Source organism: Hoplias malabaricus, chromosome 3 (genome assembly GCF_029633855.1).
Source record: "Hoplias malabaricus isolate fHopMal1 chromosome 3, fHopMal1.hap1, whole genome shotgun sequence".
Lineage (NCBI taxonomy): Eukaryota > Metazoa > Chordata > Actinopteri > Characiformes > Erythrinidae > Hoplias > Hoplias malabaricus.
The window spans coordinates 22,347,615-22,363,171 of record NC_089802.1 but is presented as its reverse complement, the minus strand read 5'-3'; the positions used below and the strand labels follow the sequence as shown (position 1 = coordinate 22,363,171).

At 37.6% G+C, this 15,557-nt stretch overlaps 1 protein-coding gene across 2 annotated transcripts in view; it reads left to right on the top strand.

Moving 5' to 3' along the window:
• mrtfba (myocardin related transcription factor Ba) overlaps nucleotides 1-15,302 on the top strand; it is a 54,966-nt gene extending 39,664 nt beyond the window's left edge. For both annotated transcript variants that reach the window (XM_066664494.1, XM_066664495.1), the window contains exons 10-16: nucleotides 1,465-1,636; nucleotides 1,823-2,620; nucleotides 5,455-5,580; nucleotides 9,794-9,961; nucleotides 10,711-10,845; nucleotides 10,954-11,014; nucleotides 11,436-15,302. In XM_066664494.1, the coding sequence (XP_066520591.1) occupies nucleotides 1,465-1,636; nucleotides 1,823-2,620; nucleotides 5,455-5,580; nucleotides 9,794-9,961; nucleotides 10,711-10,845; nucleotides 10,954-11,014; nucleotides 11,436-11,929 (1,954 nt within the window). In that variant the 3' untranslated portion in view covers nucleotides 11,930-15,302. The remainder of the gene's footprint in view (nucleotides 1-1,464; nucleotides 1,637-1,822; nucleotides 2,621-5,454; nucleotides 5,581-9,793; nucleotides 9,962-10,710; nucleotides 10,846-10,953; nucleotides 11,015-11,435) is intronic.
• The last annotated feature ends 255 nt before the right edge of the window (nucleotides 15,303-15,557 follow it).

The window sequence follows — 15,557 nt, the reverse complement described above, 5'->3', positions numbered from 1 at the left end:
TTTCTATATTGGTCAATCTTGATATGGCGATATATAACGTTGTCCCACTTTTAACAAATTCTTCTAAATATTATAGCGTAAATACCACAAATAATTTAACGTCTTTTATTATATTTTCATTAATTAAAATATTCAAACATTTATCAGAACCTAACGTACATGCACAGAATGCAAATGACTGAAATCCACAAGGAAATATTTCACTACACCTATGTAAATTACATTTTGACTATTCTAGATCATGAAAAGACAATAGACGTCCTAGATCATATCATATCTTGATAATGGAAAAACTGGCACACTGAAAAACAAGCACAATGGAGCTTAACAACCACAATAACAACTCTTAAAAATGATGGCTCTACAAAGGTCCTTTATTAAAGGAAAGGGTTCTATATAGAACCATGAACATTTGAACAACGACTTGCATGATTAAAGGGTTCTTTGCGTTGTGAAGGGGTTCTTCACATTCATTCAGTTGGTTCTCTGTAGCACCTTTCTGTAAAGGTTTCTATATGGCACAAAAAAAGAGATCTTCTGTTGTTACAATGTCAAACTTGTTACAATAAAAGGATCCTTTTTGGTGCTATATAGAACCCTTCCCTAAAAGATTTGTGAGCCAAAAAACATGGTTGCAGAGAAAAACGCTGTTTCTGTGAAACAGCTAGACAAAAAGGAGATGTATGGCTAAGTGGTAGGGGCAAGATGTGAAACCCAAATTCTGAGTAATGGGTAAAAAAACAAATAGGTAGATAGGTACTATATTTTGTTTTGTGATATAGTAAGCATTCAGAGTAAGATGAATTGTTTTTGTTGCCTTGGTCATGATAAAAAATCTTGGACCAAATGTCAGTTCAGGTCAGTGTTTCCTGTAGAACTTTTTTCAGCTTCAAAGGTGGCACACACACCATCTTTCTCCTTCCACCCCTACAGCTGAATGTAACAAGAATTCAGCTTGTACAGTGTGAGAGAGATGGTCATGGGACCACTAAATGTTGGTCAGCTCCAGACAGCTCTGTGTGAAAGAGAGAGTTTATCATTAGAAGCGTGTGAAAGCAGATGGTTGGAAAACTCAGATGCTCTGTGCATATTAGCTAATGCTTCTTAGGCTGGAAAAAATCTTGGCACTCTAAAATTGTTGCTGCCATTGAGACCCAGGTCCATTACCTAGTATAGATCCATTAAATCTTAATTTCAATAACGAATCCTGTTTGTTAATACTTATTAATGGTAGGAAGTTGATGAGACCCTTTTTTTCCCTCAGCTTCCTTTTCCATCTCTGTCTGAACATGGGTGAAATTTATTTTAACCTAGCTATTTTTATTTTGTCCTGTCTTGACAGTACATTGTTCACAACCTCTGTTTATTTATTGTGCAAGAAGGGTGGCAGAAATTGTTACTGACAAGCTGTGAATAGATATCCTTCTCTTTACTCTCCTTCCCTCTACTTCTCTTCCTCTGCAGGCCAGTGCTGGAGAGAAAGAACAGCAGTGCCACAGTTGCCGTCAACAACAGTAATAGCATTCCTGCCTCTATTGTAGTCTCTCTACCTACAGCTGTTCCTCCAATGCGCCCTAATAACACCTTGACTAACCGCAAGGCTGGCACATTGCCAACTAACCTGGAAGAGATGAAGGTGATCACTTCAATGCATTTGACAGAATATTATTCTCTATATGGTGAAATTATTTATTTTACTATTTTTATAAGTCTTCTTTAAGGTGCAGTGCTAACTTGAGACTGAATTATTATTATTATTATTATTATTTTCATCATCTCAGTATTTTGACATTTAATCAGTATTAATCGATGTTTTCATTAGGTGGCTGAGCTTAAAATGGAGCTGAAGCTGCGTGGTCTCCCTGTATCTGGAACCAAAACAGATCTCGTAGAAAGGCTGAAACTTTACCAGGAGAGTGCTTTATGTAGCAATAACAATAGTGTTGTGCCTAACACGCAGCCCAGCATCACACCAGTGGAAGTTTCCAGCACTGCTGGAAGGCTGTCCCCTGGCCGGCAACCCCCTGAGACCCTAAGTACCACTCCTCCTGTGTCCCCCATTTCTGTAGATTTTCACTACAGAAATGAGACACCCATGGACAGCCAGACAGAGGCCCAAAGCCAAAGCAGCATTGGAAGCAGCCAGCCAACTCCCATCGTTCCAGAGGAGCAGGATAGGCGGCTGCATGAGAAGGAGCGTCAAATTGAGGAGCTATTGCGTAAGCTAGAACAGGAACAGCGGTTGGTTGAGGAGTTGAAAATGCAGCTGGAAGTGGAGAAAAGGGCTGGTCAGACGCCATTAACAACAGAAATTAATGGTGTTGTCAGCCCAGTTGTTTTACAGGCCCCTGTAAAGATAGAGAAGGCAGTCATCCCCAATTGTAAAGTAACCTCTCACACCACTCCTGCTATAGTGAAGCTAGAAGAAAGCCATCAGACCAAAATGACAGCCACTCCTCTGCCCCAGTTCATTATCAGTCACAAGGGAGTGTCACAAGTCATCGGGCAGCCGCAGACACTTCTCACCACACAGCATGGTGGCACCCGCATCCTGCTGCCTGTGCCTCTACCAAATAATGCCACTACCATTCAGCTCCCCAGTACAAACGTTAAACTACAGGTAATTAAGCACATTCATATTAAAAAAAACTTATATGAGTTTTGTTACACATTTGTGTTTAGTATGTCATATGCATTTGTTTTTAGTATCAGTAATGTATGTGAATAATCCACACATCCTCAAGAAACTGGAAGTGAAAGTCGAAATAATCTATTTTGAAACGTAATTGAATATTGCAGTTCACTGTCTCAAATAACTAGGGATATCAATTGCCATATCAAGGGATTTCCTTAACTAGTGATATATACTGCCAGGGATATAAATTGTTATATTTGTAGATACTTCACAAATGTGACTGCAGGAGATATTGTGCAAATTAACTGGGACGTTATCAGCTCTGTTCACACCATGAACCTTTAAGGTCCTAGGAGGACAAAGTCAGTGTAAAACATTGCGGGTGTTCACGTTCACAGTTCCTCTTGGTAAAGTCTGTGGCATTTCTGAGTTATCATACATGTGTGAAAGATAGATAGACAACTATTTCTTCAAACCCTGTTTCCAGAAATTTGGGAAATTTTGTAAAACTGCAAAAAATATAATGTATAATTTATTAACATTTTTGCACTTTAATTTAGCTAACAATTGCATGTTGTTCCATGTTTTAATCAAGACTTGGGCAATGACATAGTAATAGTCAGAATTAAATGCTCCAAACTTTTTTGACTCTCAATATGGTTGGCTAAAAAACATCTGTCTCAATAACTGTTAGGAATTAATGGAAGCAAATGTTTTGAATTGACTACTAAATATTGCCGCTGCCTTTTGTTAGAACTCTGAAAGTGCCATTGCTTCTGTGACCTTAGTTTAGAATATGCCTACCTTGTGTTTACTGATACTGTCTTATATTAATACATGCCTCAATTTGTATTCCAAAAATGATACTTTTGCATTGTAGCTTTTTTGATATTTTGCATAATTTTGTGCTCTTTCAGGAGATTCAAAATTCTTCTGCTTTTAGCACTAGCATTAATGCTAATGTTAACTGATATTTAACACAAAACATTATCAGCAGATTAAGCTTTTAATTTATATTGGTGGAAAAATGTTCATATCCATCTGGCACTAGAGACCAAATAATCAATAAATCTCACTCATATATATATATATATCTCTAGTCTAGGTCTCTAGTGCCAGATGGATATGAACATTTTTCCACCAATATAAATTAAAAGCTTAATCTGCTGATAATGTTTTGTGTTAAATATCAGTTAACATTGCAGAACAATGCAGAGAAAGGAAATCCAGTTAAATGTGTGTGACCTTCAAGTCCTCAGATAGCATTGCATGCAAAACTGTGATGCTACTAAGATAAATATAGCTACATGGGTTTGAGGGTACTTTGGAAAAACATTGTCACCTACACAGTCCACTGCTTCATCACGAAATGCAGCCTGTGATGTTTATACACAGAGAAATTGGAACATCAAATTAGTGCAGAAACACAGTCATAGATAAAAGCGACCATCCAGACTGTAATAAGCAAAGTGTGCAAAAGCCAAAGCTGCAGAGGTGGAAAGTAACAAATTATATTTACTCATATTACTGTATTTGTTGTAGTTTTTTTGTGTACTTGTACTTTAAGTAGTTTTTAAAATCTGTAATTTTCCTTTTACTTAAGTAAATTTTGCTTGAAGTATTGTAATTCACTACACTATAAATCACATCTGTTACGGAGTAAAAATGTGAATAAAAATGCAAGAAAAATAAATAAAAAAATAACAATTGAAAAATTGCCAACTGGCAACTACCAGTGTGTAGAGAGTGAATGATGAGCTGAAGAGCAAACCACTAAAATCACAAACAATATGGAGACAGACAAGACCCAGCTAAGTGCGAAACCCTTTCAAATTCTGAGATGCTCTGGAGAGAAATGAACCCCTGGCCATATTTAAGGGACCACTTCGGCTTCCAGTGCAAGAAAGGCGACAACGTTATAATGCAGTGTAATCTGTTTGCCAAAAGAGAATTGGCAGCAAAAAACCCCAACATCAAACCTGCACATGTAGAGCATGTACAGATACATTAAATAATAGTTCTACTGTTGCATTGGTAGTTAAAAATAAATTTTCCTATTTTAGTAACAGGCTCAAATTAGCAAAAAATACATCAGTGTGTTGGTTTGTATTATTGAACTGTTACCTCTACTGGCCTTTCTGTTATGACACAATCTGCACCAATTTATTTTATTTATCTCCTATACCCACTTCAAAAAAACATAAATATCCTTTTAATAGGAATAGGATTGTATAATTTGTAAAATTATTTCGTTAATTAAAACCCACTGGTTTGAAATTAATATCCCCTTGTCCTTTTTGCACTACACAGGAAGGATCTTACTGAATGCATCTCTGTGCATGGTGCATCATGAAAAAGGGAATTAGTGTACAGACTGTTGCAAAAGTGTAACAGTTAGTATCTTCTGTTCCCAAAAGACTGAAGAGTTTTTAAAAGGAAAGGTTATGTAACACAGTGGTAAACTTTCCTCTGTACCAAATTTTGAGTGTGTTTTAGGTATCAAATTCCAAATTTGTTTATATTTATAAAATTATGTTGGTCAGTGGATCAACTGGAAATAAACCATGGAAATATTTTAATTGAATTTTACAAAATGTCCCAACATTTCTAGGAATGGTGTGTATAGCTTTTAGCTAGCTCATTAATTAGTGGGTCAGCTATATTAGCTAGCCACTTCATTCACAATAACATTATCTGCTTGAATTAAGCTCTTAAGAGCTGAATCAACTCTATAACTTAAATATATTATGCAAAATTTGTAACATCATTGCATACAATAGATTTTTACCTCCTAAGATTTCCTTTTTTCTGTTTTACAGCCAGTTCTTCAGGCAGCTGTCTCTCCTCAAAGCCAAGGACTGATCCAAACACCTCAGCTGCAGCCGGCCAAAGTTGACAGTTCCTCAAGATTGTCGCCACTCAACAACAACAAAAACATTGTGCAGGTGACTAATTCTGCAATCTAAGTAAATATCTCATCAGTCAGTAGTTGTACATTGTCTTGCAATGAATTGTAAACAAGATTAAATTTAAATTGATGATGTTTGGTGGCTAAAGTTTGCTTTAATTGTACACTTGAGTTACAGAGGGGAAGCTAACAACAAGTGACAAAAAATAACAAATAACAACAAAACAACAAATAAACGTAATGATATGCATATAACCACTGTTCCTTCAAAGAGAGGAACGAGGTACAACACAGGCTGTATGGGATATTATGCCCCTTTCATATCTGTCAGAAGACTTTCAATTATGCCTGCAAGGCAGATGCACTAATAGAGAGATGTTTTTTTTGCATTTATAGCATTCTGGATGTTCCCGCAGTTGTTGTTGCCATCTGAGAGCTCAAATGTCACACTCATTCAGCACTGGTGTCCAGCCTTACACGAAATGGTCTGGTATTTCTCCAGAATTTGTGAATCATTTCACAGTATGAATGTACCATAGATGATAAAAGACTTTATGTACTTTTACTACATATGTAAAGACTTTTTTTAGCATTGACAAATTAACTGCTTGAGCTCTTTGATTCTGTCATGAACCTTGGCATAAAGGGATCACCAGTGCAATTATAAAGTGCAGAGACCAAGCCTTGTTTTATTCATATATTCATTGCTTTGATTACATTATATGCATGGGAATGTTTACTGTTTACGAATATCTTTTTTTTTTTACTTATAGGGTACAATATTTTTTAGGGTACAGTTATTTTGCTGTATATACCTACAAAAATGATGCAAAGATCTGTAAATATTGGCCTAACTAAATGACGGAGACGGTTGAAAGCAAATATCTGTCAACAGTAAGACATACTAACTTGTATTAACTGTAATTTTTCAGTGTGAATAATTATTATTAATATTAATTGTATTTTGGTTTGCTTTTATGTTGCTTTAATATATGAAGTAACATTTAACAAAAATTGTTAAACATGACTTTAAAATATAAAATAATGGCCTACTGAAATTTCCATATTTAAAATGTGGTAAGCTGTTTGCCTCCCTGGAAAGGAAGATGCAAGAAGAAGGAGCTTTAACTCTGTCCAATTTGATGCATGTTTCATTGATAAGTGGTTATATATTTGCATCATTCTTCTTTCTATTATCCACTATTACAGAGCTGTGAAAGTTGGGCGACTTGGTTATTAAGAAAGAAAGAAAGAAAGAAAGAAAGAAAGAAAGAAAGAAAGAAAGAAATGGAAATCTGTAAATCTGTAAAAAAAATCTGTAAAATTAGAATATCATGAAAAATTTTATTTATTTCAGTAATTCCATTCAAAAAGTGAAACTTGTATATTATACTCATTCATTACAAACAGACTGATAAATTTAAATTGTTTATTTCTTTTAATTTGATGATTATAACTGACAACTAATGAAAACCCCAAATTCAGTATCTCAGAAAATTTGAATATTGTGAAAAGGTTCAATAGTGAAGACACCTGGTGCCACACTCTAATCAGCTAATTAACTCAAAACACCTGCAAAGGCCTTTAAATGGTCTCAGTCTAGTTCTGTAGGCTACACAATCATGGGGAAGACTGACTTGACAGGTGTCCAAAATACGACCATTGACAGTCAGTGCTAAAGAGGCTGGCTGTTCACAGAGCTCTGTGTCTAAGCACATTAATAAAGAGGCAAAGGGAAGGAAAAGTTGTGGTAGAAAAAATGTACAAGCAATAGGGATAACCGCACCTTGGAGAGGATTGTGCACAAAACCCATTCAAAAATGTGGGGGAGATTCACAAAGACTGGACTACAACTGGAGTCAGTACTTCAAGAACCACTACACACAGATGTATGCAAAACATGGGTCTCAACTGTGTATTCCATGTGTCAAGCCACTCTTGAACAAGAGACAGCGTCAGAAGCGTCTCGCCTGGGCTGAAGACAAAAAGAACTGGACTGCTGCTGAGTGGTCCAAAGTCTGGAATGCCATGTCATCTGCTGGTGCTGGTCCACTGTGTTTTCTGAGGTCCAAGGTCAAAGCAGCCGTGTACCAGGAAGTTTTAGAGCACTTCATGCTTCCTGCTGCTGACCAACTTCATGGAGATGCAGATTTCATTTTCCAACAGGACTTGGCACCTGTACACAGTGCCAAAGCTACCAGTACCTGGTTTAAGGACCATGGTATCCCTGTTCTTAATTGGACAGCAAACTCACCTGACATTAACCCCATAGAAAATCTATGGGGTATTGTGAAGAGGAAGATGCAGAATGCCAGACCCAACAATGTAGAAGAGCTGAAGATCAATTGATGCTCATGGAGATCGACTGACTCCATGCCATGCCACATTGCTGCAGTAATTCAGGCAAAAGGAGCCCCAACTAAGTATTGAGTGCTCTACATGCTCATACTTTTCATGTTCATACTTTTCAGTTGTCCAGCATTTCTAAAAATCCTTTGTTTGTATTGGTCTTAAGTAATATTATAATTTTCTGAGATACTGAATTTGGGGTTTTCGTTAGTTGTCAGTTGTATATTACACTCATTCATTACACACAGACTGATATATTTCAAGTGTTTATTCCTTTTAATTTGATGATTACAAATTTCACTTTTTGAATGGAATTACTGAAATAAATAAACTTTTTCATGATATTTTAATTCTATGACCAGCACCTGTATTGTCCATAGACTTCAGGATCATGTTGGTCAGGTCTGACTGTAGGGAAGCCACTCATCATTAAGATGGCAGAGTGGCATTCTACACAATGCTGTTTGTCTTGTGTAACTGGCCTGTGTTGGCCTGAGGTGCTCTGCTAGAGTTACTCGAGTAATAACAGCAGATAGATGCTAGTGCCAGCAGCACAGACTACATCTATTTATTTATTTTTTTTTTTTTCTGAGTAGTGTGTAACTGGAGCTCAAATGAAAGATAAACCCTTAGTGCATTCACTTGCCCAACCAGAAGTTTGCACTCCATATACAACACTACTTAATAGATGGCCGTTTCCCACAACATAGCATGTAAGAATAGTTAGCATGCAAGAATAGTTAGCATGCTTGATATACGCACATGCATTACAGTCTGAAGGTTTTTCTCCATATGCTTGTGCCCGGTGATGAAGGCATATTACAACATATGTGATATGGTTTAGTCAAAATACAACAAGGATCAAACCCCACAGTATCATTTTCACCCTTTCTAAACAGCCTTCTTAAGAACGAATGGTTTGAGTGCCTGTACCTTTAAAGCAGTATGAGTCACAGCTCACATTCAGTCCAGGAGTGAAGATCACCAAAGCTTTGGTGTTTTGTAAAGCCATTCTTTTTTTTACTGTATCTTGTCAGAACACTTATTTCTCCTTGCATGCTGTGCTTGCTTTGTTCTGTTCCTCTTTCACATTAAAGCAGTTCCAGTACTGTCATTGGAGAAACACACATGAGGAGAGAGGAGAGCTCTAAAATGTGCACTCAACATAACAGTTTTAGTCTGTGTTAATACCTCAGCCATTTGTTGCTAGGAGTCCATAAGTGGACATAGAGCATGTTTGGCTTTGTTCTCTTTGTGTGGGTAGAATGGCCCTCTCTTTCAACTTACAGCGTAACAAGCCACTGCACACATACAAAAAATAGTCTGAGCATGTTCTATGCAATAGTTTTACATGTATTGAAGGCAGAGTGATGGTTTGCACCCTTCTGGCTGGGTATTATTATATGATTAGTGGGTGATATTGAAAGTGAAAAAAATAGTTATTTTACAAAAATCATGTGATGTGATGAATTAGAATTAATAATATTATGGGCATGGGTGGCACGGTGGTATCCTGAACTGGATAAGTGGTTACAGACAATGAGTGAATGAATGAATATTATGGGCCAAAAATAGAAAAGGTCTTTGTAGTCTTTGAGAGATCCTTGAGAAAGCAAGACATTCGCATACTTTTCATTTGGTGACATACAGCGTGTTCAGATTGACATTATAATTTTCAAATCATGAGGATTTTAATAATGATTCTAAACATAGTAAGTATTGAAACCAGTTAATCTTGCTGCCCCTAGCTCCAAAGCATGTGTATATTTGTAGTGTATAATGGTTAATCCTGTGGCTGGAATGTTTTATTTTTTCTTTTTATTTATTTATTTATTTATTTATTTATTTATTTATTTATTTATTTATTTATTTTTTCCCCCCCTCCTCTCCTCTCCTCACAGACTCTGCCCTTGTGTAGCAGTGACAGCTCTGGTTTCCAGCACAGTGCCAGTGAGAACCAGACAGGCTTGGAAATGCCTCACTGTTTCCTTAGCACCTCTCCAGAGAACACAGTTACTGCCCAGACTTCACCTATCACCTCCTCCCTTGCCAACGGCCCTCTCAATAAGGTAATGGCCACAGCAGTATAAGTGTTACAGTCGACGAGTTACTTATCAGTAGTATAATTTTTTTAATAAATTAATCTGAATGCAGATAAATATTTAAAATTATTCTAGTATTCTACTATTAATATTCTAATTCCATACATATGTAAAGATTAAAAACAATTCTGTCATCTAGGGAGTTAAGTAAATGTCACAGGATGTCAGTAATATGTGTGTGTTTTGTTTTGGAAAATAAATCTTGGTGTAAACAACAGATGGGTGTAGATGCTCATTGTACAGGCTATCACAGCCCATCAACCAAAACCATGTAAAGCCCTAAACAACCTTACATTCTAGTCTTTCATATATGATAATGGTTGACATTATGGCAATCAACTTCTTTTGTTAGTCTTCGACAAATTATTAATACAAGATATGTAGGCTTCTATTGTGTGTAAGACTTACCTATAGATGCCAGAAGTGTCACTCATCTGAGTAATCTTTTAGGTCATCTTGTGAATTGAGATAGTTGAGTAGTAATTACATTACCCCATTTCAACAGGTAAAACTTATCAGTCCAAATAGGGTTTATGATCATAAAAGGAGCTGAGAAATCTGTGTAAATTTAGTACTGTGCAAGTTTTTTATTAAAATATGCTAAAAAGATAAATGTTGCATATTGCACAGCCATTTCAAACTTTTGAATGATATTCTCCATCAGTTATAGTTTTGAATTTTGTTGTGTGTGATTAATAATTTGTTTTTCATTTTAGCCTTTGTCTTTGGCTCAGCCTGCCTTCATCCTGCAGTCTACAACATTCACTCAGGTCCCCAAGAGTCGAGAGCCACCCACCTACGAGGACGCAGTTAAACAGACACGAGGATTACAGGCACCACCCATCACACAGGTAAAAACTGTTATTTATACTGTCACTAATTAAATAAATATGCTGTACTGTCCATTTCTGTTGTATTCTATTCAAAAATAGTTAATCATTGGTTTTACTTTGTTTCAGGTTCCGTCAGCTTCAAGTCAGCAGATGGATGACTTGTTTGATATTCTCATTGAGAGTGGAGGTAAATGCTTAGTATCAGGCATAATCACACATAACGGAATTTGAATTCTGCTGTGAAAATAAAATACATTTTTAAAGTGATAGTTTGGGGGGGAGGGGTGGTTTGCTAGTTTAATTTCACACTTCACACCAAAAAATGTAACATTCTGATGTTTTTTGATGATGATGATGATGATTTTTATAGCGATACTGAATGTCGAAAATAGTACCTAATCCCAATTTTGATTCTGGAATTGAAAACAAACAAATGCAATGGTCCAGTATCTAGTAAAGAGTCTTGCCAGAGTAGAGGCTTTCTTTACCATGAAGAGAAGGACTGCCTAGCAGTATTTATTATTCGCTCTGTCATTTTTAATCGGTGTAATTTTTGCTATTTGTTTGGTGTTTTTTGATGAACAGTATGTGTGACTTTGTCTCTGCAGAGATCACACCTTTCAGTCAGCCAGAGCCCTGTGTGCCTAAGATGATGCCAGTGACTGCCAGCATCACCACATTACCTGTCAATACTGCCCTGAGCCGGCCCCCTGCACAGGTACAGATGGCACCTTTGCCAGCCCTACTGGCAGAGCCCATGCCAAGCCTGGCCTCGCTGGCTACGGACAATCAGCTGGAAGCACTGTTGGAAGGCACGCTGGTGGGCGAGGCTGAGTCTGAGCAGAGGACGCTGGGTATTCTAGAAGAGCTTCAAAGCCACCTTTTAGACCAGCCTCATTCTCCGATGGACACTTCTGAGCTGGGCTTCTCTGATCCTCCAGTGCCTTCCACTTCCTCTTCCTCCTTTAGCCTGCAGGACACAGGCCTGGACAACATGGAGTGGTTGGACCTTACCATGCCTGGACCCATCGGGCCACTGAACCCATTAGGCATTTCTTCAGATTTCCTGGACACCCATGACCTGCAGTTGCACTGGGACTGAGAGCGTTGGGGCTGCTCTCGTTTTGTGCACAATAATTCTCCCACACTCTCCTTCTTTCTGTCTCACAGGCACCCATAAACATGTGTACAGGGATCTGCTGCAAAATTAAGACCTCTGGCATTTGAAGTGAATGACATCAATTATGTTATTACAGTGGCACCCGCCAAGGGGTAGGGTTTATATGGCAGCATGTGAAAAATCAGTTCTTATTTATGTGTAGGAAACAGGACAAATAGGCATGCATAAGGCTCTACGTGAGTTTGAGTTTGAGGCCATATTCTGAATGTCTGGTCAGAGTTGCTTAAAATCTGCAGGATTTGTGGATGGGTTCTATTCTGCAGTGTGTAGTTTCTACCAAAAGTAGTACAAGGAAATGTAGTCATTGTCAACTGTGTCATTTGTTACCACGGCTCAATGATGCATGACGGGAATGCAGGTTAGCCTGTGTAGTCTGATCCCACAGAAGCACAAAGTTGATGCTTGCTATGATAAAAATTTGTTAGAACACAGTGCAAACCCATGCTGACCTTTCTGCTCTCTTGCGCATCAAATGGGCCTAAGGAGCACATGAACTTGTTACTAGCTTACTGGTTGTCCCTCTGGTGGTTCTTACAATTGCATACTTGTACCCCCAACTAAAACTGCTCTCATGCACTGAATTCACTTGTCATAAATACCATGCCTAATATTTCCCATCCCTTGACAGGTGCCATTGTATTAGATGATAATGTCATTTTCTTCATATACACAAAAAAACAGTCAGCCACAAAAGTACCCCTGTCATCTGTAGCCAATAAGTAAGAAGGGGAGGAGCGAGAGATTAGTTTGTTTCTAGCCATGAAATTTGGAAATCTATGTGTGAGGGTTTTGCATTTGAGACTGTACAAGGCGCATTGGAGCATTCAGCACTAGTGTTGCAACCATTACCACAACACCATGATGGTAGCATGCCATGTGACAACAGCGGTGTGCATCTGATCACATATTTCTGTTTTAGTTTTCCCTATGTAAATTAATTCATTAACAGACCTAAGTTTGGCCCGTAGTCGTAAACTGAGATCCGAGCTTCAGTATTTTTTTAATGATGCTGAACTCACTCCCTAACAAACAAGCAGATTCTGCTCAAAAATCCCTTTACAAATGAGAAACAATGTTGAGTGCTCCATCAGTTTATGTGCCAGAATGTGAAGTTGCCCCTGTCATTGGTTAATAACATCATGGTGAAAATATTTCACTGCAGCAGCACTATTCAGCACTTTGTGCTATTTGCACCTCCTATGTTTCTATGAAAAGGAAGGGCCATAGACTGTCTGCTTTAGGCCGATTGCAGACAGGTTTTCTTTTTTTTTTTTTTCCATCCAGAGGAGGAACTCATTTTTAACCGTCAGAGTTTCTATAACACTCGGTTCTTAAACCTTGTGCCATTGACTACAACATTGACTTGTGCCTATTTTTAACTACAACTGTCCAAAGTAAAAAGGACAGACTCTGTTTCCAGACATTTCCACTCCACTAGAGTTACATTTTTTTTATATTGCTTTGTTTGCAAGAAATTAGTAAAGATTTTGAGCACTGACACCATTTGAACATTTTCAGTCTTCAAAAGGGCATTATCAAGTGCATTCTCCATTTTTCATGGACAATATTTCCAAACACTTTCCAAAAAGCAGAAGACCTTCCCCTTAACTGGGACATTGAGGATGGCCCTGATCACAAAAATACATATATAATTGTGACTGCAGTTTAAAGTTGGCTGATTTTAAAACTAGCTTTGTGTTGTCCGCAGGTGTATTGTTTGTATGCGCATGAGGGTGTGTTTGAGTGAGCTTGTTGAGTATGTGAAGTCTGAAATAATCTGTATGGAATGCTGTCTGATATGCCAGACTTGTGCAAATAACTAACTGCAGGGCTTACATGTACTTTATTGTGAAGGGAAGGCCCATAGAAAATTATATTGTATGTTTTGAATTCTATAGTGTGTTGCAGCAGAGGTGTGTCAATGCCAAGTGTATGCTGTATATGTGTAATTTCTTGGGCTTATGGAACAAACCTCTATAAAATACAATGCTCTAATAATGAGCATTTAAGTAGAGAACAAACAATAACTGACACTAATAACAGTGGCTGTTCACTTAGCCTGACAGGGCACTATTTTTTTTTTTTTGTTGGCCAATAAGGACTCTGTCTGTGCCTGTTCCTCTTCATGAGCACCATGAGCCTGGTTTATCTTGACCATCTTATTGAAAGATTACTCCAGGATTTTAAAAAACAAGTTTCCATCTGCTGCATAGGTATTGCACACAGTCAAATCAGAGTATTGTGACAACATTCTTGTTTCTACACTCACTCTCCATTCTCTCAGCTCAGCTGAGTGTACTGGAGCACTTTCTAGTCCCATCTGTTGCTGTGCATACTTTGTTTGCCCCATTTCATGCTATCTTGTCAGGACCACACAGGACCATAATTTTTTTTGTCAGGACAACTGGATCAGACCCATCAGTGCTGCTGAAGTTTTTAAAGGCTGTATCCACTCACTTTTAACTCTAATATATAGTCTTGTGGACACTGGAAACAGTTGGCTATATATTTGTGGATGGTAAACGTTTCTCAGTCCAGCTGTGAAACCTCCAGCTGTGAGGTTTAAATCTCCAGCAGCACTGCTGTGTAACAGCATGACACGCGTTCCACCACAACGTCAGTGTCACTGCAGCACTGACAATGATCCACCATACAACACACAGCTGTTCTGTGGTGGTCCTGTACAGGTCCTGAGCAGTGAGGAACAGGTTGAAAATGGCAAACAAGTGTGCCTGAATAGACAGTGAGTGTAGAAACAAGGAGATGGTCTGATTTGACTGTTTACAATCAATTGCCAGTATCAAATAATTTTGAAATATCTCCCTGTTTTTAGTATAAGAAGCTGCTCTAACACCTGTGCATGAGCTACAGATGGAGGTGAAAAATCTGCCATCAGTCTTTACTGTCATTCAGACACTGCATGTTGAATATTTTTGGCAGCATAATAGCAATTAAGGGGGCAGAGGGGAGCAAAAGGACAAATCTGGCTTGTCCACCAATTCTGCACCTATACTGGTTTGTGTGTGTGTGTTTTTCAAACTTGATGTGCTTCTGTGCCCCTTATAGTGTTTTGTGCACAGTTAAAACAAGTGGGAAACTTACATTACAGTATAAATAAGAACATGTAAGCAATTTAAGAAATAAGAAATGCTTCAGTAGCATACTAATGTTGTCATTTATTCTTAAATCAGTGTGATATTCATCAGCTTAATTTGGGTAGAATTCATGCAAGTGAACAGCAAGGCTAACTTTCGAAACCAAACTGTACTCACCCTTATCTAATATGGTCTCACTTTGCCAGATATATATATATATATATATATATATATATATATATATATATATATATATATATATATATATATATATATATATATATATATTATTATTATTATTATTATTTTTAATATCACTGTTAGCCTCTGCTGTTAGAGGCAATAGCTATTTAGATCATTAGAAGAAACTAGTATGTCTGACCTAAAGGAAACTGTGTTTGTTTGTTTAGTTTAGCACTTTTTGCAGTGATGAATTTTTCATCCTGGTGAAACAA